We start from the raw sequence: 22,747 nt of genomic DNA, 5'->3' as shown, positions 1-22,747 counted from the left end.
CAAGTATAGCAATACAGGAGCTCGAGTATGCATGTATAATGTGTAAACACGTATGGAGCTTCTTTTCCTCGTTTGTACATATACACATATATATATATATCTAAATACATTCAGATATAATTCTTCGTACAGAGCCCGTTTCTCCGCCATTTTCTTCGAATTATCGAAATAATATATCGAATGATACGCGAATAATGCGAGGGAATAGGAGAACGAGGTTCCAAAATCGGGAGACCATTTTGATCGTCGAGGAACTATGCTTGTTAGATTAATATTGTTATACGTGTACATATACCATATATAGGAATGTTGATCGATAAAAAGATAAGAATTATAGAAAATGAAAGATTATTGACGAGACTCATCGTTTTAGCAAAAAAAAAAAAAAAAAAAAAAAAAATGAATCAAACATTTAAGGTGACAAGAGAAGGTATGATACGACGCGACGTTTCTTCGTTTTCGCGCAACATTCAAATCGAAATATTACGTGCGGATAATTGTATCTGCATAAGTACGTAATTCCGCATCTATGTATATTAGAACATTTCCTATATCGATAGGAAAAGAAAAACTCGAAAAAGATTGAACGAATAAAATGAAATGAAAAAGGAACGAAAGATTGATTTAAAAAAAAGAATAAAAAAATAGGAATAAAAAAAATAAACCGAACGTTTATCGTGCGATAAACTGCCTGCCGCTTGAACATGTAAATATATAACAAATATCCGAATAATAACACATATTATATAATAACGTCGATAATATCTGAGCGTACAAGGAATATCCAAATACTTTATTCCTTTGATCAACAAAGTATTCGCGGATATAATAATGCGCAATTATTTCCGAACTAAATCCCCGTACGAATAGGGGGACTAGGAATACAAGTTCGAATGCAATTACGTGAACTCGGTGATAAGCGAAAGATGATATGATGAAAAGAGACACTAATTACAATGGACATATACAGCATACACGATCCGATACTCGTGTCAGATGCAACCTGTCACCACCCAATTGTTACAATCTTTTCTTTTCATTATTATTATTATTATTATTATTATTATTATTATTGTTATTGTTATTATTTTCCACTCTGTTTTCTTTCTTCGATTGCATTCCAAAAAAAACGATCGTACGTTATCGATCCTATCCTTTATAAACACGTTTCGATATAATCAAACTATTACTTTATTATTAATATTATTATTATTAATATTACTATTATATACGTCGTTTCGAATAAATGTGAACGAAAAGAGACACGACCATTGATTAAAAATATCCAGTATCCGCTGCACACAAAGATTCTCATTTGGAAACTTTTGATAATCCATTGTTTTTTTCCCCTCTGTTATAATATTAAAACCATAAAAGAGTTGGCGATTATTGATATTAGAGAATACTATATCGTAGATTTTTCTATTTTTCTTCTCCCTCCGTTCCTTTCGCTCACCATCGTAATATTCATTTGCAGAAAATACGGAAACGGAATATAAAAGAAGCTTTGTCCGTTCCAATATATTACCACCAACGACCAAAATGCTAAAGAATATAGAAACCAGCGAAAAGTGTGTACACTTTTCATTCTTTTCACGGTCATCGTAATATTTGAGAACGAGATTTGAGAACGAGATTTGAAGAAAAATAACGAAGCCAAATCATATTTTAAGTATGATTCAACTCATTTGCTATCGTGAATTCGTGCGTTAATTGCGCCCACATGACGTGTACGTGCAACATCGTTATCTTAAATTACTCGAACGAGCTTGAATGAAGATTGAAAAAATACAAGTTTCGAGATAGAACAAAGCAACAACGGGGTAACAGTAACGGTAACGGTAACGGTAACAGTAGTAGCTTCAGAAGTACCAGTAGTACTACTAAAAACGTACTCAACCGTTTTTCCCTCACAAAAGAGCAACATCCCCTACTAGAGCAGCGTCGCGTACAAAAGGGCAAACTTTGCGTAACAAGGAAAAAGCATGCAATTAAAAATTTTTCTCGTTCGTTCACTTTTTAAAAAGGGAAAAAAAAAACAAACTAAACCAGTAGAAATCTGATTAAAAAACGAGACGACGATTACGAATATTCTACTAGAACGTGTATCGCATATTTACTCGCATCTTATATCATCGATATATTGCATTGTGCAAAGAATACTTTACGAAGGAAAAACGTGAAACATTTAACGCATATTGCTTAGGAATTAGATCCAATGTCTACCCTTAATAGATCGACGGTAACGTATATAAATACCGTATATGATTATCGCTCAGCTACGATAAAGCTACGATAAAGCTACGATAAAGCTACGATAAAGCTACATTTTTAGATTCGTATATACTTATTCGTAGTTACGAAAGTCCATATATTATAACGTGCAAATCGCGATTAGATCTCGACTGCTTTCTGTCACTCGCTTCGCGTGTCGTTCCTTTTGTTCGATTAGTTTAACGTTCAAGCGATAAGTGGATGCATTTTAAAAGTAATTCTAGGATCGTTAACTATTTTTTTCCTTTACACACTCTTTTTTATTTTCCACGATTATTAATGATTCGTGTTAGTTATTTGCGATATAGCTGAGAGGGAAAAAGGCGTCGACGACAAAATATTAACGGATTATTTCGATTAATTGTCAGAGTAATTACTCTAGTACATTTTAACTAATTGTATATACATACTCTATTACTGATGTTTATATATTCTTTATTTCGGTCCTTCATTTGTTTGACCTACTTGCGAAAAAGTAAATTCGAGTAAATTCGAGTAAATTCGAGTAAATTGGAAAGAATTGCGGACGTGCACAAACATAGGATTAGGAAGGGAGTAAGTAAATAAATCCAAGAGTTATTTGTTAAACGAACGTTTACCGCGCGCGCATTCCCATGGAAACGCGCGATCCCCATGTGGAAAACAAAAAACTAGATTACCGAAAGACGATTTCTTCTTTAATAGCAAAGAAAAGGCAATTAAAGAAACGCGTGGACAATTGCAATGATAAGGAACACAGGAAGAAAATGATCTTACAATTCTTACCATATCTATGAAATTGAGTGCGAGGGTGGGAAAGAAAGGAAAAAGGAAAAAGGAAAAAGGAAAAACGATACCGGTTTCATTCGCGAGACATGAAATATCGAGATTAACCTTTTCGTCTGGGTTTCGTATAATCGTAGGAACAAATCTGACCTCGATTTGAACATTTTCTTTTTTTATTTGCAAAGTAGGTAAAGCAACGTTGCTCCGCGACTTTTGTCGAACTATGTTAGAGTCATTTTCGCCAAAGTTAATCTTTTTGTCGGGAAAATACAATATAGTTGGACTAAATCGATTGGCTGATGTGAACTCGAGCACAGACCGAATTTTACTTTTTATTTTTTAATTTCCTTTGGTCTCGCAGCTACCTGTGCAGCTAGCTGTGTATATACCTATATGTGTAGGAGTATAATCGCGCGAGGCCGATTGCATAAATTAACTCGCACGGTTTCGTGGATCTCGCACGCAGATAAGTCATTTCAAAGCTGGAAGCGAGAGAATGCACTTTAATACCCATGCTAATGGTCGGTGGTTCTACGACAAGCTCGAAGCTCCTCGTCCAATCCTTTATCGCAAAGACTCGATAACTTTATTACCCCTTCGTCATCTTTCTTCTTCTTAATATAATATATCCTTAAGATCGGATATCATTAGATATAAAAAAAAAAAGAGTTTCATATATCTCTTAGTTGAAAAGTCCAATGGGGATTGTGGATACGGATATGGGGGGTATTGATCGAGGAATTCATTGGTAATTGGTCAAGATTGGTAATTGGGACGAGATTCGATTTGGGACGATTTCGAAGAAAAATCGTGACATGCAAGTAATTCATTAGTAATTCATTACTAATTCATTAATAATTCATTCTTATTGCCTTTTTGAAATATAAGACGTTTTTATATAGAAATATAAATGATATAGAGATGAACAATCATTAACGATCTTGTAATTTTGTCTTGGTAGATAAAAATGAATCGGCCGATAATCGGAACGTAAATATCGGATATAGGAAGAATGGAAAACTAATGATAGGATATTAATTAGGTTGGCAATAATGTATAGATCCTTTGTAAAAATGAAGTCGAGAAAGAGAGTCCGAAGGATTGATTGCCGGGGTCATCCCCGCGGCAACCGATGGACAAACACTAATAAGGGAAGCATCGAGCAGCGTTCAGTTGGAAAACTAGCCTTGTTCGGGAAGCGAGCGATATCATCCTCGCGTCGCCGACAATCGAGCGAGAGCCATCGTAACACTTCCAGTTATTCCCTAAGTTTGCCAAGTTAGGCGGCCTCGGTAAAAAAACAAAAAGGCATGTCGAAAGGGAAAAGTTCGAAGGAGTAATTCTCGACCATGAACTTTGCATTTCCTATTTGTCTCGCTTCGATCATTATTTACGTTATTTTGCCAAAGTCCCTCCTCCTAGTCGATGGTCAAGGAATAAAAGAAGATCGGAAGGAGGAGCCAACGACGCCGTCGAATTCCAGGCCGGTCAATATTTGTAGGTATTTTATATTTATTTATTTATTTATTTATTTATTTATTTAATTGTAATGAAAAAGAAAGAAATACAAGAAAATATTTGCAGTCGTGATCAACGACGAGAGCAACGAGATAGCTAACGCAAGCATAGAGGCAGCCTTAAAAACGCTTCGCGATAAATACCATGGGCATTTGGGGCAAGTTTACTCGGTCCAAACGAACGGATCCGATCCCCAGGAATCTCTCCATCGAATATGCGATGCTTGGGAAAAAGCGATCGCCGCCGCCGCTGACACCGCGCCGGACTTCGTTCTATCGACGGCGATTGCCGGTTGGAGCGTCGAGGCGTCCAATTCGTTTTCCAGCGCACTCGGTTTGCCAACCCTGTCCGCTCAATTTGGCCAAGAAGAAGACTTACGATATTGGAATAACTTGGACAACGAAAAGAGTTCTTATCTCGTCCAGGTAATGCCACCTGCCGATTTGTTGCCCGAGATGATTAGACGATTGGCCATTTACCTTAAAGTCACCAACGCAGCTATACTTTTCGATCGTAATTTCGACATGAGCTACAAATACAACAGTCTCTTGCTGAACGTACCTACGAGACACGTGATTAACAACATTGCTCAAAATGTCGAGGATATGAAGGAACAACTTTCGCGTCTACGAGATTTGGACGTCGTTAATTATTTCATTCTTGGAGACGAAAAAACTATTCATATGGTTCTTCAAACCGCGGAGGTTTTAAATTTCATCGGTCACAAGTACGGTTGGTTCGCCTTGACTTTGGATAAAGATATTTGGCCAAATTGCAATTGCAAAAATATCACTCTCCTCTTCATGAAGCCGGAATGGAAAGAGATAGAGAGTAACGAGAAGGGTTTCGACAAATCTCTCCAAGCTATTCTACCTAGTCCCTTTTTATCGTCCGCTTTTTATTACGATTTGACCTTGCTCGGCGTTGAAAGTATGAAATTGGCGATAGAACAGGAAGATTGGCCGCTCGAACCCTTTCACATTAGTTGCGACGATTACAACGGTAACAATACGCCTAGCAGGAATTTTGATTTTCTCGAGAAACTTCGAATCACGTCTAAAAATCTAACGCCAAGTTACGCTGCTTTCCAATGGGGCGAAAAGAACGGGCAACACGGTGCCGATTTTAGGATGTCCATCAATTTGGTCTACATCGAGAAAGAGACGATAGTTTCCACCGAGAATACCGGAAGTTGGTCGGCTGGGATAAATACGCCACTGGAGGTACCGTAACAATATTTATATAATTCCAGCTTTTTCCTTGCTACGCCGCATTTAATTGAAACTTGTCTTGCGTTCTAAGGTGACCAACAACATCATCGTAAACAGTACTGCAGTGACGAGTTACAGAATCGTCACGGTGATCCATCCACCGTTTGTTATGTACAAAAATGAAACCGGCGAGTGGTACGGCTTTTGCATCGATTTGCTCAACGAGATACGACAAACCGTCGAGTTCGAATACGACATACGAGCGATAAATAATTACGGTGAGATGAACGAGAATGGTAGTTGGAACGGTATGATAAAAGAGCTAATAGAGAAACGAGCTGATATCGCCCTCGGTACTCTCTGGGTTATGGCGGAAAGAGAAAAAGTCGTTGACTTTACTGTCCCTTATTACGACCTCGTTGGTTTAACGATAATGATGTTGAAACCAAAAACTCAAACGTCTCTGTTCAAGTTCCTCACTGTCCTAGAAAACGAAGTTTGGTTTTGCATACTCGCTGCTTACTTTTTTACGAGCTTCCTCATGTGGGTATTTGACCGTTGGTCACCCTATAGTTATCAAAACAATCGTGAAAAGTACAAGGACGACGAGGAGAAGAGAGAGTTCAATTTAAAAGAATGTCTTTGGTTTTGTATGACCTCCTTGACACCCCAGGGTGGTGGCGAGGCACCGAAAAATCTTTCGGGCCGTCTCGTCGCTGCTACTTGGTGGCTCTTTGGATTCATCATAATCGCCTCTTATACGGCTAATCTTGCCGCTTTTCTCACCGTTTCCAGACTCGATACGCCGATCGAATCTTTGGACGATCTTAGCAAACAGTACAAGATTCAGTACGCTCCTGTTATCAATTCTGCGGCCTATATTTATTTTGAAAGGATGGCTCACATCGAGGCAAGATTTTACGAGTAAGTCCAAGTCGACCAACCACAAATTATTCCAATTCCATTATCTTATAGGATCTTATAGGATCTTATAGGATCTTATAGGATCTTACAAGATCTTACAGGATCTTATAGGATCTTATAGATGGGGGATATAGATTCCTCCCCCATCTATATTCCCCCATCTATATTCCCCCGTCTCTATTTCTTGTCAATTTTATATTTGCAGGATATGGAAGGATATGAGCTTGAACGATAGCTTGACGGAAGTCGAAAGGGCTAAATTGGCCGTCTGGGAATATCCTGTCAGCGATAAGTACACGAAAATGTTTCAGGCTATGAAAGAAGCTAATTTTCCAGCTACCGTGGACGAAGCAATTAGGCGAGTTCTTCGTCTTGATTCTAACAACGAATTTGCTTATATCGCAGATGCGTCCACGATTAAATATCTCGCAATGACGAATTGTGATGTTACCCAAGTGGGAGAAGAATTTTCGAGGAAGCCTTATGCCATTGCAGTGCAACAAGGTTCACCGTTGAAAGATCAATTTAATAATGCGTATGTGTCCCATTATAACCGAGCATATTTCTTTATATACTGTATATTTAATAAGTCATTTTATTTTTTATCACACGCAGCATTCTAATTTTATTAAATAAGAGAAAATTAGAGAAACTAAAGGATAAATGGTGGAAATATAATCCCGAAAGGAAAGACTGCGGAAAGGAAGACGAGCAAAGCGATGGTATTAGCATTCACAACATCGGTGGTGTCTTCGTAGTGATTTTCGTAGGAATCGCTTTCGCTTGTATAACGTTAGCTTTCGAATATTGGTGGTATCGTTACCGACCAAAAGTCGCTAGAGCCTTGAAGCAAACCGTCTCATCTCCGAACGGCAAAACTGCCAAAGCCATAAGACCAATAAGATTTAATCTACAGCCGGCACCTACTCACGGTTTTCAAGCCACTCGATTTAAATCGAGGTTTTGAATTTTCTCACTTTCGCGAAGATACATTTCTAATAAAGTTATACAGGAACGTGAATTTTCCCCTTAGAAAAGCGCGCATATTAACTTTCATATGATAATACATTATCATACCTAATCACATCCAAGTCAATATAGAACTGTATTATATAGAACATTATCTTTCTCAATATAAATAAACTATTTATTCTTTCTATTGAATTTGTGCATAAATATTTAAGGAATATTATCGGGACACGCGGTAGGCCACCCCCCCTTTCCCGTTAAAAAAAATGTAATTTAACAATTTCATTTTCAAGATGCATCTCTAATCGATAAAGGCTCGGTTAGAAACCCCCCCCTTATTCACTTCAGAGAGGACAAAACGTAAAAAAAGAAAAATATACTAAAACATTTGTAATAATATATGTGCGTGTGTGCGTGTGTATTTATAATATTTTATTTTATCTATACGATTTCATAAAATTCCTCTTTGATCAAACTCTCAGTGGTAACAAAAAAAGATTTATTATTCATATATCATCTTTATCTAATCATTTATAATCGACAAAGAAAAAGATTTTAGCAATAAAATATAATAGAAGAAAAATCTATCTTTCCGATTATATAAAATGTATCTATTTTTTCGAATGAAATGAATCTATTTTAGGAATGAAAAGATAAGAAAATACAATATATCATTTTTTAAAATTGGCGCTACGAGATACGATAAACCGTATATTTCATTGGTTGTTATATATCTGCTGGAATCAGCGAATCAGCCAATCAGCTTAAATTTCTCTGCTCCGCATGGTGGACAGCGGCGATAACCTATTGGAAATATAGGTTAGGATCTTTCCGCTAAGTAATATACACTATATGAGTATTATATTCTTATTTTGACAAATGTTGATTTAAATAAAAGTATACACTATACGATGTAATTTTGATCAGAATTATTTAAGACTAAAATCTCTTAATCATTTTTACCTTTCAAAGTAATCTCTAATTGCAAATATCATTTGTCTTAAATAATTAATTAAATATATTAAATATAGTAAGTAGCATGTGTCTTGTGACATTTAAAAACAAAAACACTACCCCAATATACAAATAATTATTTGATTATTATTTCCTTTTTTCGACGTAGAAATAGAAACAGCAAATATTAATATGCAGAATGCGACATTAAAATCTCGTATTTTGAGATCATTGTGCAATTGCATGATCGACAAACAACTTAATAGGCATTTCGGTGACAATGTCAAAGATATCTTGGAAAAAGAGAAAATCATTCATCCTTATCGCAAATTGCATCCTTGGAAATCTCATGAAAGTTTTTCCAAGTATTTGTTAAAAAATGTTTTATACAACAAAGGTTTGTAAGTTATTAGCATGTATAGTTAAATGCTTTAAATTAGAGTTTACACAGGAGTATAATAATTAATAATTCAATTGTTCTTTCTTTACAGATGGATTGGTTGCAATAAATAAACCATACGGAATATCTTCTAAAACGTCAATTATTATAAACAAAAGGAATCCTAATATTTATGCTACAGTACCTAATGGGGTAGATTATACCTTAGACAATAGTATTGAATTTATTGCTAAGGAATTAGGATACTCTGAATTAGTTATAGTTAAAACACCAGAAAAGTAAGTGTTATCTACAAACAAAAATATTGAATATACTTAAAAATTTGTATCTTGTAAAAACAACAGGTTTATGAGCGGTGTAACACTGTTAGCAGCAAACGATACGGTACGAAAAGCTATCAATTATTCTTACATAAAATCAATAGGACAGAATATTTTGAATAAAACATATTGGATTGTTACTGTAAGAGTACCAAATCAAATAAAAGGACACGAACGCTTGTGTATGAAGAAACAGTTTAATTCGTCTGGATCCGAAAGCAAGGTAATTTTATATCTCTGTACCGATATAAAATTATATGATAGATGATATTAAATAGATAACATTTACTTTGTTTTCATTTATAGATAGTCATAGAAGAGAAATGGAGTGGGAATGAGAAGAAAAAAAGAAAAATCAAATTATTAAATATCCAATTTAAAATCATTTCCAATTCAACAAATAATTTAAGTTCCTTAATTGAAATAAAAGCATCGACTATCAAATGGCACGCTCTAAGATTGTTTGCTTCTACCAGATTATATGCTCCAATTTTGGGAGATAATTTATACGGATCAAGAATACATAAAGTCGCAGGCGAATGGTTATTGGTAAATCCATTTGCAAAAGTAAATAATTATTTACCCGCAATTAGTTCTGAATTATTAGAAATGTTATATTTAAAGAAAGCTAAGCAAGAACTAATACCTTGCCATATTCACGCACGAAGCGTATTTTTACCAAATATCTCAAAAAATGAATCTGTGACGATAGAAGCACCTTTAATACCACCATTCGACTGGACTTGCAGGCAGTTGCAATTTAAAAACATACCAGAATTAGAAGAAAGTACAGAGCGCAATGTTTCGTTGCAAGCTTGACCGGGGATACACAGCCACACATAATGGAATATTTTCATCCTAAATCATATTATATTTGTAAATCAGAAATGATAAAAAAGATCTCTTGATCATAATCTTTATTAATATTGTATAATATTAAATTAACAAACGCAATAAAGTTAATGACTCAAGACATGTTTGCCTTTTAATATTCTTCTCATAAGAATTCTTCTACCTTCAGGCGTTGACATTCTTGCATGCCACCCTAATCTCGTAACGCGTTTGTATTCGGAAGGTTTTGGAAAATTGTACCTAGGTTTTGTCATATAGAAGAATTTTGTTTTAGATGCAAAATTCCTTTGACACTGATTCGGTCCAAGTGTTAAATCCAAGAATCGAGCGAACCCATTGCTACCCATAATCCATTTGTTACCTCTATTTTGGAATAAAATATTTTTTACAAAAATTATTTCATTTGGATATAATGATATTAAAAAAGACAAAACTACTTACGGCAATGCATTAACAATGTTAGAAACCAATCTAGCAAACATTTTAAAAACTTATATCAACTATTTGATAAAATAACAAATCCGAAACTAACAATTGTCATCTAACTTGGAGGTTATAATTGTTGTTAATAAAGTATCTCGTTCAGAGATGGCGCTTTCGAAGTGCCAACATTGGCGGCAAAAATAAAAGTATTATTTTATATACAAAAATATTATATTTATATAAATAGTAATATATTATTTTATGAATATATATTGTTATATATTTCATTTAAATAAATAAATAAAAATAAAAAGAATTTAATGAATTATCCATATTATATATCCATATTATGTATATTAATGAAAAGTTTCTTCATTGTAAATATAAGTTTTTCAACTGTAACAGATATATATATGTATTTAGCAAACAGCAAACTGATAAAAGTGCGATCGTGATTGTCGCGCACGTTAATGATTCATAATACATATGTAAATACATAATATTAGGAATAATAATACAATGATTTGGAAATATGTACATACATATTTACGTAAAGATGATTCAGCACAACTCGTAATATTCTTAATGAGTTAGTAATTATCAAACATATATCACGCTAATTTAATTATCGAAATATACTTCCATATCGATCATGATATTCGTTCAAGTATATCTAAAAGTGCAAGACTCGAAATCGAATAGTCATTCGATTAGTTGTTATCAATTTTTTTTTCTTCCAATTATATGAACTTGCGAATTACAAATTATGATGAAATATAATATGTATACGTAAATATGTGTATGCGTATGTGTATATGCGAATAGTATTCTCGTGCACCCATTCGCCACGTGCTTACGTATCCGCTAATTACGTAGATCACGCTCTCGATCCGATCTTTTAAATACCCTTGCTTTCACGAAGTCTTTTCGAAAGACTTTGAAGATGGCATTAAGCTAGCTTTCCTCAATATTATTTCATAATTCTTTCCGCGAGATATGGGAAATTTAATAGATATGCAAACTAATTTATTCATGCATATGCGGATGTAATCTTATTTTCTTACGTTTATGATAATTTTGTTGACAGAACAAAGACGTATTTTAAACAAAAAAAAAAAAAAAAAAACAAAAAAACACCTTTTCTCCTCTTCATACCTATCTATTTAATAAATTTTAGTATAAAATATATAAACTAACAATAAAATACATACGAAGCTTTGCATTATAAGCAAATATTAATGATTTCAAATTTATAGCGGAAATCTCGGTAGAAATATTCCTATGAGTAAGGGTCATCAGATGTTATTGGCCCTTATTATTCATTTATCGACTTGATACACAATTTCTTTTATTCAATCGATTTTTTTCCCCCTTTTTTCATAAGTAATATTAATTTCATTTGATATTTGGCATAGAAACGCACAAAAACCGTTCGCTTTAACACCCGGCCAGAAATCAGGTTTTGTAATTGGAAGGTGTTACCATTACATGCTTCTGCAGAAGCCAGGTGATTCGTCCTAATACGCGCATAACGTTCGTAGAATTAGAAGGGCGAATAATAATATGTTGTATCCCCTAACGATATCAATACCGTTTTAATAAAGAGAAACGACTATTCAAATAATATACGATTCATTATTTCACGAAAAGAGATTTCTCTTTATAAAAGGAACGCTAATTACAAGTTTTACCTTGCACGTAAATACCTCGCGTAATCTATTATGAGGGAAAAAAACCAAATTTTTACGTAGTCGTAGAAAGCGTCACAAGAGAAAATCACAGAAAGAAATGTTTTCGAAGTAAGCAAGTGTCATTCATTGACAAGATTTATCAAGTTAAAAACTTGAACAGCATATTAATAGACACGTGTTGGAACAGAACATTGTTTAATATCTTTATAATTATCGATTCTTCGATAAGATAGACACAATCAATCGATAAGAAACGTATAAATGTAAAAAACGTAAAAATGTAAAAAAGAAAGACAAGAAAATTAAAAATAATGTTAATGCTATTAATAGGTGCCCAAAGAACGCAAGAAAGAACGAATTAATATTATAAAAGAGATCTGCAAATTGCAATTAGATTTACGAATAAGAACAAAGTATGCTATGAAATGATAAAAACTAAAACTATCTTTGAAGTCAACTATTCAACTACGTTGGATAAAGTGAGAGTTTCGCAACGCATAATTGTTTTCAATAATGTTAAACATTGGTCATAAGAAAAGTATATTTTTCTAGAAAACTTTCACCATTGGAGGATCATCAATTTTATTCCTATTTCTATACATGTATTTGCATTTTTGAAGTTGCATTATTTCTTATGGTCTCGGGACAAAATGAATTACCCGCACATATGTATACATTTATTTTCTACTGGAATAAAAAATCTTATAATAATTTTGACATTATTTATTTTGGATGATAATGGTTAAAGTAAATACTTGTATAGAAAGGAAAGAAAAATATCTATTTGGTTGGTGAGAATCGCACTCACGAATTAATCTATCCTGGACATAAGACATAATGACATTGAGTTCTCTTCAATTACGGTCGGATTAGCAGTGCACGAGGGGACACCCCCCTTCCGTACAGAATCCGTACCCAGTGTCCCTTGCACGCTCTCTCTACCTCGCGCACAATCTGCCACGGCCTTTGAAACGCTATATAAAGTGACAAACTTCCTCGGTGACTCGGTATTAGCGTTAACACTGTATATCACGATACAACCGGCTGTCGCTTTCTCGTTGGTTCTTGGACTCGGTCTACGTGGAATCACGAACAATATCACGATAACATCTCTCAACAAAATCAACAATCATTTGAAGAGGTTCTACTATTTTTTCATCTTTTCGAGTGTGCCAGTGATTTCCCTCTTCCTCTTCCTCTTTCTCTTCCTCTCTTATTTGGTACCGATCGTTACTCTAATAGACGTCAAATGTGCCTAATTGCAAGAGTATAAGAATGTAGTTTGCACAAAGATTACGATTCATCATTTTTAATTGGTAGAAAAGAACCAGAAGGAATTAGAAAAGAGACGTATTTGTGATATCGTCACGAAATGTATTTTTTTTGTTATATTACCAACTAAATGCATATCCTACGATCGCGATCGCAATTTCGAAGATATTTCGATGATATTTCGATGATATTTCGATGATATTTCGATGATATTTCGATGATCGACATACAATGACCCTTTTGGCTTTTTTACGTAAGGACGAATATAGGTTACTCGTTTATTACCACCATGCGAGTATGCCGTTCGTTGGCTGTACGATACTGTGCACACTTTACGCGCTAATCGATTGAGGAACATCCTCTACATACGCACATAGTACATATTATATGAAGTTTCAAAAATTCTCTTCTATTGTTTTCTCTCTCCTATCTTCCAATTTTGATCTTAATTTTTATTATTTTAACAAAGGAGAAATATTTCCTTATAGCATATAAATAAATCTTGAACACGCAAAATTATTATCAGCATTTAATAAGCTATCGTTTAATTTGTGTTCTTATGTTTAGTGTTAGATGTTTATCCAATCGTCGAATCTAAAATGAAGTAATATCAAATATACTAGGAATTGTTGATTTTATCTTGTCCTCAAATCTTTCCTTAGAGATCGGGGTCGGTCGATCGAGTCGTGACAAAAAACTTTTGCCCATGGCATGTGTGTGCACGCATCTTTGTTCTTACCTTATCGCTTATGATAGAGAAGATTAGAGTAGATTATGATTTGATTTTCTTTTTTGAAATGAAAAAATGATCAATTCAAACTAACTCATTTTTCAATTAGGATTTTAATAACTATCTGTAGATATTGTAAGAAGAAAAGATAAATAATCTCTTTATCTTATTAGATCATACTAATTCAAATTTTTGTAATCAAGCTCTAGCAATTATTTTCAACGTTAGATTTAAATCGATTCTATATTCTCGTTACATGCGGTCATTATGTAATTATTAACGTATTATCGACGGTTAGCAAATTATTCTTTTTCCGAGAAGGAGACAAAATGCGAAGAAACGTGTACATATTTCAAATATTTCAGGAGATCAAGATTCAGATAATGTCGAATTTATTAAAACGATCGTAGTTATTTTGAGCATTGAATTTATAAATTCAATTGGATAAGTCTTCATCGAAAGAGTAAAAAAACGATAAGTTGAAAGATACGTAGCGTTGTTAAAGTTTCATTGAATAATATTACAGTAGAAAAATGAAAATAGAAAGGAATTTTGACTGTCATATGTTTAAGCGAAAGCACAATATTAATAAACCGTTAGAATAATTATTTCTTCTTTACAGGTTGATCAATCATAAATATGAAACGTCTCGTCGGGCTAATTTGTATGATACTAGTTATGAATCTTCGAGATTCTACGGCTCTTCGAATGGGATCAACGGATTACGAAGGTTTGTTATAAATGCTGTTTAGTCTTTTAACTTTATTCCGTCGTTCTTGCGTTTCTTGCGTTTAATTGTTTCTATTTAATTTCTATTTAATTTAAACCTTATATACCGTATTATATTCGTTTGATCGATTAATATTGCAGGGGGGTTTTTCCATTTCATTATTAATTAATTGTTATTAAAAAGTAATAATTTTTGTTCAATGAAATTTCCACGAAAACAATGTCAACATTTTATAACTTCATTTCGATTATCGCGTGTCTATTTTTCTCGCACCACATTTCAAAATACGATCGATGATTTCTAATGAAACCTTAAATTATCGATTATCGAAATATACACTGAAGATATGCATAATACGTGCATAGATGGATACGTATTTACGTGTTGCCATTTCGAATTATTACGAATCTATGAAGCATAAATTAAGAGATCTTGTTTCTTTTTTTTTCTTTCTAATCGTTTTTATCTAATAATCCTATGACGTGGAAATAAATAGGCGGAAATAAAGGTGGGGGAAAAGGCAAAAAAGAGAGAAAAAAAAAAAAAGTAAGGTGAGGGTGGTGGCATTGCAATGAACAAACTTGTGAACAAAGAGAAAAAAAAAAGAGAAATAGAAAAAGTGCGATTGTTATCGCGAAATAAGAGAATTATTCCATTGGCAACGAAGCGAAACTTTGATCTCTTATCAGACATGTCCTTCTGGATGAAGTCCGGACAAGAGACTCTTCAAAGGATCTTGGCTCATCGAGATATCGAGAAACGTGCGAAAAATGTGATCATATTTATCGGCGATGGAATGGGCTTTAGCACTATAACAGCTGGTCGAATTTGGACAGGACAGTCGAAGGGTTACTCCGGCGAAGAGTACAAACTCGTTTTCGAGGATTTCCCCAGTACTGGTCTTTCCAAGGTATTACATTTCCTATTAAACTGAATGAAATATAAATGAAACTATTTTTTGCAAAAGAAGTAATATTATTTCAATGCATATACACAGCTATGAACAAAATTATACACGAATTTCTCTTCTCGATGATTTATTTAATAATATTAATCATTTGAATATCCCCACGCACAAATCTTAACATTCATTAATTCTTTGACATATGTTAATCCACTGTCATAACAACTTACACATATGTAAATGCATAATTATTCGCAGATAAATAAAGACAGATAAACGACTTTAATTTTCTTTCTTTCATATGCATACTCGCGCATAATATTATTCCAAGGAGAATTTGACATTGTTTGTATTTTTTTGTTGTACCCATGACGACAACATTGTTCATCTTCTTATCTTGTTGATAGACAACCGACAGTCATTAAAAAAAAAAAACCAGATATATCACTCGCAATTATCAAATATGCCAAGCGTTCAAAAAACCAGCGTTCGATATACGCGAGATAATCTCTTAGTTCGAGTACTCGATTATAAAAATGTCAGAATTGCAAGTTCTTTTACATAAGTCCGAGAAAATATCGTGACACTAAATCACAATGCCAGGAGTGCGCGCGTTTATCTCGTATCAATCTCATTATATTTTCCTGTTTAGTCGGCATAAAACGTGACTAATTGGATATTCTTTCGTTTGAATGTTTATATTTATATGGTATTCGTTCGTATTCGTTCGTATTCGCTTGTACTCATCAGTTTATTCTCTCTTTTTCACTAATTTATTACCTACCGATATACACCTATTACCATATTTCAGACATACAACGTTGATATGCAAGTACCAGATTCAGCAGGCACAGCCACGGCGATGTTTTCCGGTGTAAAATGCCGATATCGTGTTATCGGATACGATGCTAATGCACATTATAATCATTGCGATATAGCGATCAATCAATTGAGTAAATTAACCACAATCGCTGATTGGGCTCAGGAAAGTGATATGGACACAGGTGAGTGTATCTTGTCGTATTATTATTGATATTATTCTAATAACTAGAAAGAGAAAATAGCGCATTAGCAAAAACTTTTTATTGGCAAAATTTGCGAACCAACGATAAGATTCACTCTAATGACTGATACTTTTTATTTGAAATGCGACTTGAAACAATTCAAAAGTGCGATGAAAAACAACGAGATATGTTGTAAAGTTTTTTTTTTCGATTTGTCTTAAAGAATTCCGAAGATTATTTTATTTTTATAGTGGAAAGAAATAACATTTCCATAAATATATAATAGTATCCATATAATAAGTAGGTGCTATAGATCTCTATATTACTTAACAAAAGGAGAATTCAAAGTAATGCAAACTCGAATGCGATAGTCTTGGATCCGCTAATTTATTAATTCGGTCTACGTCAAGCGCCATGGACGTTCGCGAGTATGTATAATCTGTATTGTATCTGTATTGTATCTGTATTGTATCTGTATTGTATCTGTGTTGAGCCGACCTTGTTAATAGTTGCGTCTACCACAGTGAAAGTACTTACGTTCAATCAGCCAGGGAGGTCGTGGTCCGACCTTCTCTCTTATCGAGGACGATTCTGCAATGTCCATGACTGATTTCTCCATTGGGAAATGAAAATGAATTTGATGCGAGACTCGAGTTGGATCCTCGAAACACGTTCGATTCTATATCGATTTGTCGATTGGGGGGAGGGGAGAGGGGGGGGGTCTCGTCTCTTTCATTCGAATATTCATTTTTCTACGTTCTTAGAATTCAAATAAAGTTGACCAGTATCGAAAGAAACGCGCGTCGAATCTCAAACCATGATTGCTTATTTTGTTCTCACTCTTGTTTTTACTTTATTTATTAATTATTATTTTTTCTTCTCCTTCTTCTTCTTCTTTTTAATAGGACTTTTATTGTTTTTATTATTTTATTGTTTTTATCGAGAGTAGGTTGTTGGCTAGTTCTAGCCTCACCCTCGAGAACCCTCGAGAACCCTCGAGAACCCTCCTTCCTCCTTTGTCTGGGCTTGGGACCACCAGCAAGGTATTTAACTAGGCAAAGCACACGGTGTTTCCAGCGCTGCTTGAGACTTTAGCGATTGAACGAGACTAGTGCTTTCAGATTTACTTAATCTCGTAGCGATTGAAAAACAAACAAAAATGGCACGATTTAATTTGAGAAATTAAAGAAAGAAAGTCAAGAAAAAAGAAGTTGCTCTTATCAGTTCAACGACATTTTGCAAGTCATTAACCTATTTCTTGATAAACTGCCTTTGATTCGTTGCCTCTAGCACGAATACTAATTCAAATTTTGTTATGTCATATTGTCTGTAGATGCATATAATAATAATAATAATAATAATAATAACAACAACAACAACAACAACAACAACAACAATGTTCAGCAATAGTTGATTCAAAGAAAAATCGCAATGCTTAGAAAGGTTATATTAAACAAGGATAAAAATGCAAAATCAATCCGGATTATAAAGTCATTTTGTAGGTTTTGTCACTACGACTCGTGTCACTCATGCGACTCCAGCTGGACTCTATGCTCACGTGAATAATCGTGATTGGGAATGCGATACGGAGATTCCACAACAGTACCGAGAATGCACAAAAGACATAGCGAGGCAGCTTGTCGAGGATGCACCAGGAAATGGTTTGAAGGTACGTTCCTAAATTGATCGTATCCCCATCGTTTCGATAATTCGTTTCGGTAATTCGTTCGAATTGACAGTTGACAGGCTTTTATAGAAGACAAGTTGGATCGATTATAGCGACACTTTGACAAATTTTCTTTTCAATATTCGATTTTAAGATTGAAACATTAACAAAATGAATAGAAAAAAAAATCAAGATAAGATCATTTGATATAGATCGTTTATCGATTCGATTCGAGTTTAAGACTAAGCGATTAAAGAGAAACCGATCGAGATTGATTATTTAACCGTCCAATTGAAATGATCAGGTGATAATGGGCGGAGGAGCTCAACATATGGGGATGACTGGACGAAAGTTCGACAAAGGTACCTGTGTCAGAAACGACGGTAGGAACTTGGCCGAGACCTGGTTGGAAAATAATCCCGACGGGAAGCTGGTAACCGAACTTGACGAACTTATGTCTGTAGACATTGGAAGTACCAGTAAGATCATGGGAATCTTTGCACCTAGTCACTTGCCTTATCGCGCAGAAGAGAATAAGTCCGTTCCGTCCTTAGCTAACATGACGATGCAAGCTATTAGATTGCTGAGAAAAAATAAAAATGGATTTCTTTTGATGGTAAGCAATGTAGTACGTGTGCGCGTATGTGTCTCCCCTCCGATAAGAAAGAAAAGGAAAATCAGGAACAAATGCTTTACTTTTAACTTTGCAAATCAATAATTTGTCGATTTCGTCTAATTTCTTACGAGAATTACAGTTTCCCGGATGTTTCTCAAGGCCATAGTACTTGTCTAGATAATTTTATGCGTAACTTTAGAAGTACGTTGATACACCGGCACGGTGACTTTACTTTAACGACTCCTTAATCATATATGCAGCACGTGTTACGCGTAGAACACACAAAAGCGATCTATTGTTTGCACCGACTTGATAACGTTACGATGATACTTCAGTATCATCGGATTAAATTGGTAGCATGGATTTATTCCAGTAAATAAATGAAATGATACGTCTCGAATAACTCCGTTTGTACGATATTTCTAATGAAATCAAATAATCAATTACTCGTTCTCTCAATTATTCAAGTTTCAACTCTATATTGCATAATCTTCTAATAAAGGGTTAGAAAAGTTAGAAAATTATCCATGAGGATAGTCCATGATTCGCTAACAGTTCTAGTAGTTGGTATATATATATATATATATATGGTTGGATCGTTAATTCAATCTTATTTTATCTTTCCCTCCCCCACTCCCTCTAACGGATGATTCGCCTACAGCGAGCACAAATTTCGCTTAATTTGTTTCGTCTGCTTAAATTTCATCGAGTTGTCAAGAAGAACAATCGATTGATGTGCACATAAATACATATAAACATTGAATATATTTTAGATGTACACATGTATATACATACACATGTTATAACTATTTACACTGATAACTCATTTATTAGGTCGAAGGTGGAAAAATCGACATAGCGCATCACCAAAATTATGCACAATTGGCACTTCGCGAACTATCCGAATTCGAAGATGCTGTGAACGTTGCTTTAAAACAAGTCAAACTGGACGAGACTTTGATAATAGTTACCGCTGATCATTCTCATTCTTTCACGATGAATGGCTATCCTGATAGAGGCAACGACATACTTGGTTTAGCAAATAACATAGCTAATACGGATAATCAAAGATATGAGACACTTAGCTACGCTAATGGTCCAGGCTTTTTTTATCATCGTCGAAACGACAGTGAAAATGTTAATGATACTTGGAAAAATTTGGAAGAGGACAGCAATCGTGATAATATATTTTACAGGCACATGGCTGCTCACTACCTGAAAGACGATACACATGGTGGCGAAGACGTTGGAGTTTACGCTATTGGTAAATATTAGATACTCGCTTATTTGGATTAAGTTTCTTTATACAGGATGATTCTTGGATTTGGGTCTCTCTCACAAGCTACAAGTAGAAAATAACTCAAATTCTGTTGGAACAGAAGATGTTGGATAAGGTTGCATATTATAAGGAAGCACACTACAATTGCACTGGCAGGTGCATTGGCAGGTACACTGCCTCGCGTATTGTGTATCGACATCAAAAATAAGAAAACTGGAAGAAAGTTAGGACATATTATGCCATATCATTTTTGTTTTGTTCTCCTATTATTTCTTTAAAGAGCCAAAAATCATTCTGTATTCTATATTCCTTGATTTTATTTACTAAATATTATATTATATTATACTGTGTCGTCTTGTGTAGTCTTGTGTAGTCTTGTGTATTAAATATCGATTTTATTTTTAGGTCCTTACTCCCATCTCTTTCGCAGTACATTCGAACAAAACTATATAGCTCATGTGATAGCTTACGCGGCTTGTTTTAAAGACTGGCCATCGCACTGCGATAGCGCGTACTCTCGATACTTTTATGAATTATCGAACACAAGAGGACGATCAACGGCATCTAATTTCGTTCCTCCTACGTATACGATATTCGTGATACTTATTTTCATGTCAATTTTGATGAGGCCTTGATAAACGATTAACTCCCTCGCTCATAGCAATCAGCACAATGTATTACATTTTTCTCCGTTCAAAATGTATCAAAGAATTCACGTAACTAACGTATTTATCATTATTATTTATTTCTTCGTGAAAATAATTAGTTAAGTCTTTGGAGAATTTATCAAGAAATTTATATTTGTATTTATATTTATATTTTATTACCAAACCTTGCTCGCGTCAAAAGGAAATCATTTTTTATTTTATATCTATGACGTAGTTCTTTCATTGTCGACAGGAGATAAATGTTAGACATTGATCGTTGATTCTATGCTAAAGTTCATGCAACGAGGCCAAATATCCACATTGTGATTGTTATATTGTTAATATATGTAATATTTATTAAACGGTACTGATCGTTTTCAACTTCAATGTATTATATTTTAAAATAGTTTTATAGTATAAGTGGAAACGGAAAATACGTTCACACATACGTCCACATGTATTTATTGTAAACATTTTTTACAAATTGACAATATTACTGAATAATGGAAAATCGCTTGAAATTTTCAAAATTGCGTCTTAATTCGTACTGGTATTTCCATACTGTACTTTCTTTATTTTATTTCTACAAATACAAGTCCTTTTTTTCTCATACTTCTTTTTTTTCTTTATCCATATTCGACCTAACAGAAGTGTTGTTCAATGAAGGAAAAATAAACCCTGAGGAAGCCTGATGTCGTCCGATTACACGTACATATACGTAAATATTATTAACGTATATTCTATAAACCCTTAAACACGCATAAATAACAAAGTGATGAAAAACTTCAAGTCTTACAAAACTTTATATTTATTTTTTTCATTTTTATGTAATTATTTAAATTCAAATATATTTGTTTTACCGTTCCTATGCAGTGGTGACTTCGGAGGGGAAAATTTTCATCGAAAAGAATATCAAATCGAAATTATCTAATATTTAAAGTACGTTTATAAGAATGAAATGTTGAAACCAGTACGTATATGATTAAATAAACTTCAATATATAAAGGGAATGCATCATAATATGAAAATAATTCTTAATTAATCGATAAAAGTGTATATTGTTGCTTAAAAGCTCGGAGTACATGTATACGCATAAAATATTCGAAATAAATAAAAATTATGATTATATTATGGAATTCTTTTACTTTTTGTGCAATTTTTTAAACAAACGTCCATTAAAAATATTTTATTTTAGGAGACTATTAAAATTAAGAAACAATAATAAATAGTTTGGGAAAATATTAATAAATGTATCTATCAATATATTTAATATATCTATATATACTGTGAAAGGCATTTAAATGCCACCCTAGAATCAAAATTTTGACATTTTTCTAATTTCCGATAGGAATCCATATGTTCCGGTAGTTTAAATCGTTTTCCTCCCGTCGCAAAAATTAAATATTAGTAACTCACAAGTTCACTTTTCGCGTAACCACATTCATCTTAGTTACTAACCAGACCATCAATGGGCAATAGTGGATACTTAATGCGATGACGGTACAATACTATTAAAGAATGCAATATTCTTTGATAGTATATGATAGTATAGTTATATTGTAATATAGAATTTTATATAATTATATTTAATTTTAATA

General features: G+C 33.8%; 4 protein-coding genes and 1 long non-coding RNA gene across 7 annotated transcripts in view; 3 read left to right on the top strand and 2 right to left on the bottom strand.

The window, feature by feature from the left end:
* Window positions 1-7,856, top strand: part of LOC122515929 (ionotropic receptor 25a) — a 29,562-nt gene extending 21,706 nt beyond the window's left edge. The window contains exons 2-7 of one of the 2 annotated variants that reach the window (XM_043633429.1): window positions 3,726-3,860; window positions 4,001-4,536; window positions 4,624-5,780; window positions 5,860-6,692; window positions 6,898-7,227; window positions 7,308-7,856. In XM_043633429.1, coding sequence (XP_043489364.1) covers window positions 4,389-4,536; window positions 4,624-5,780; window positions 5,860-6,692; window positions 6,898-7,227; window positions 7,308-7,659 — 2,820 coding nt within the window. In that variant the 5' untranslated portion in view covers window positions 3,726-3,860; window positions 4,001-4,388 and the 3' untranslated portion in view covers window positions 7,660-7,856. The remainder of the gene's footprint in view (window positions 1-3,725; window positions 3,861-4,000; window positions 4,537-4,623; window positions 5,781-5,859; window positions 6,693-6,897; window positions 7,228-7,307) is intronic. The other variant, XM_043633431.1, reaches the window with a different exon arrangement.
* A 537-nt stretch (window positions 7,857-8,393) lies between these two features.
* LOC122515933 (mitochondrial RNA pseudouridine synthase Rpusd4-like) lies at window positions 8,394-10,308 on the top strand. 2 transcript variants are annotated; one of them, XM_043633438.1, is made up of 5 exons: window positions 8,394-8,480; window positions 8,785-9,012; window positions 9,107-9,293; window positions 9,360-9,558; window positions 9,642-10,308. In XM_043633438.1, the coding sequence occupies exons 2-5, from the start codon at window positions 8,808-8,810 to the stop codon at window positions 10,152-10,154; spliced, it is 1,104 nt and encodes a 367-aa protein (XP_043489373.1). In that variant the 5' UTR covers window positions 8,394-8,480; window positions 8,785-8,807; the 3' UTR covers window positions 10,155-10,308. The 2 variants fall into 2 exon arrangements, with proteins under 2 accessions (XP_043489373.1, XP_043489374.1); XM_043633439.1 differs by lacking the exon at window positions 8,394-8,480 and adding an exon at window positions 8,638-8,691.
* LOC122515935 lies at window positions 10,240-10,763 on the bottom strand. The gene is made up of 2 exons (XM_043633440.1): window positions 10,629-10,763; window positions 10,240-10,550 (listed from the first exon to the last, which is right to left on the bottom strand). Exons 1-2 carry the CDS (start codon window positions 10,667-10,669, stop codon window positions 10,295-10,297), a joined length of 297 nt encoding a protein of 98 aa, XP_043489375.1. The 5' UTR covers window positions 10,670-10,763; the 3' UTR covers window positions 10,240-10,294.
* Window positions 10,764-13,247: 2,484 nt separating this feature from the next.
* LOC122515927 (alkaline phosphatase 4-like) lies at window positions 13,248-21,761 on the top strand. The gene is made up of 8 exons (XM_043633428.1): window positions 13,248-13,442; window positions 14,926-15,033; window positions 15,723-15,943; window positions 16,749-16,941; window positions 18,444-18,610; window positions 18,912-19,223; window positions 20,058-20,487; window positions 20,908-21,761. The coding sequence occupies exons 2-8, from the start codon at window positions 14,943-14,945 to the stop codon at window positions 21,135-21,137; spliced, it is 1,644 nt and encodes a 547-aa protein (XP_043489363.1). The 5' UTR covers window positions 13,248-13,442; window positions 14,926-14,942; the 3' UTR covers window positions 21,138-21,761.
* LOC122515928 lies at window positions 13,518-14,641 on the bottom strand. The gene is made up of 2 exons (XR_006303423.1): window positions 13,697-14,641; window positions 13,518-13,556 (listed from the first exon to the last, which is right to left on the bottom strand). It is a non-coding gene; the product is annotated as an uncharacterized LOC122515928 (long non-coding RNA).
* Window positions 21,762-22,747: the final 986 nt, after the last annotated feature.

Source organism: Polistes fuscatus, unplaced genomic scaffold (assembly GCF_010416935.1).
Source record: "Polistes fuscatus isolate 324 unplaced genomic scaffold, CU_Pfus_HIC Scaffold19, whole genome shotgun sequence".
Taxonomy (NCBI): Eukaryota; Metazoa; Arthropoda; class Insecta; order Hymenoptera; family Vespidae; genus Polistes; species Polistes fuscatus.
The sequence above is the reverse complement of the archived record's forward strand: the minus strand, read 5'-3'. Positions and strand labels throughout refer to the sequence as shown.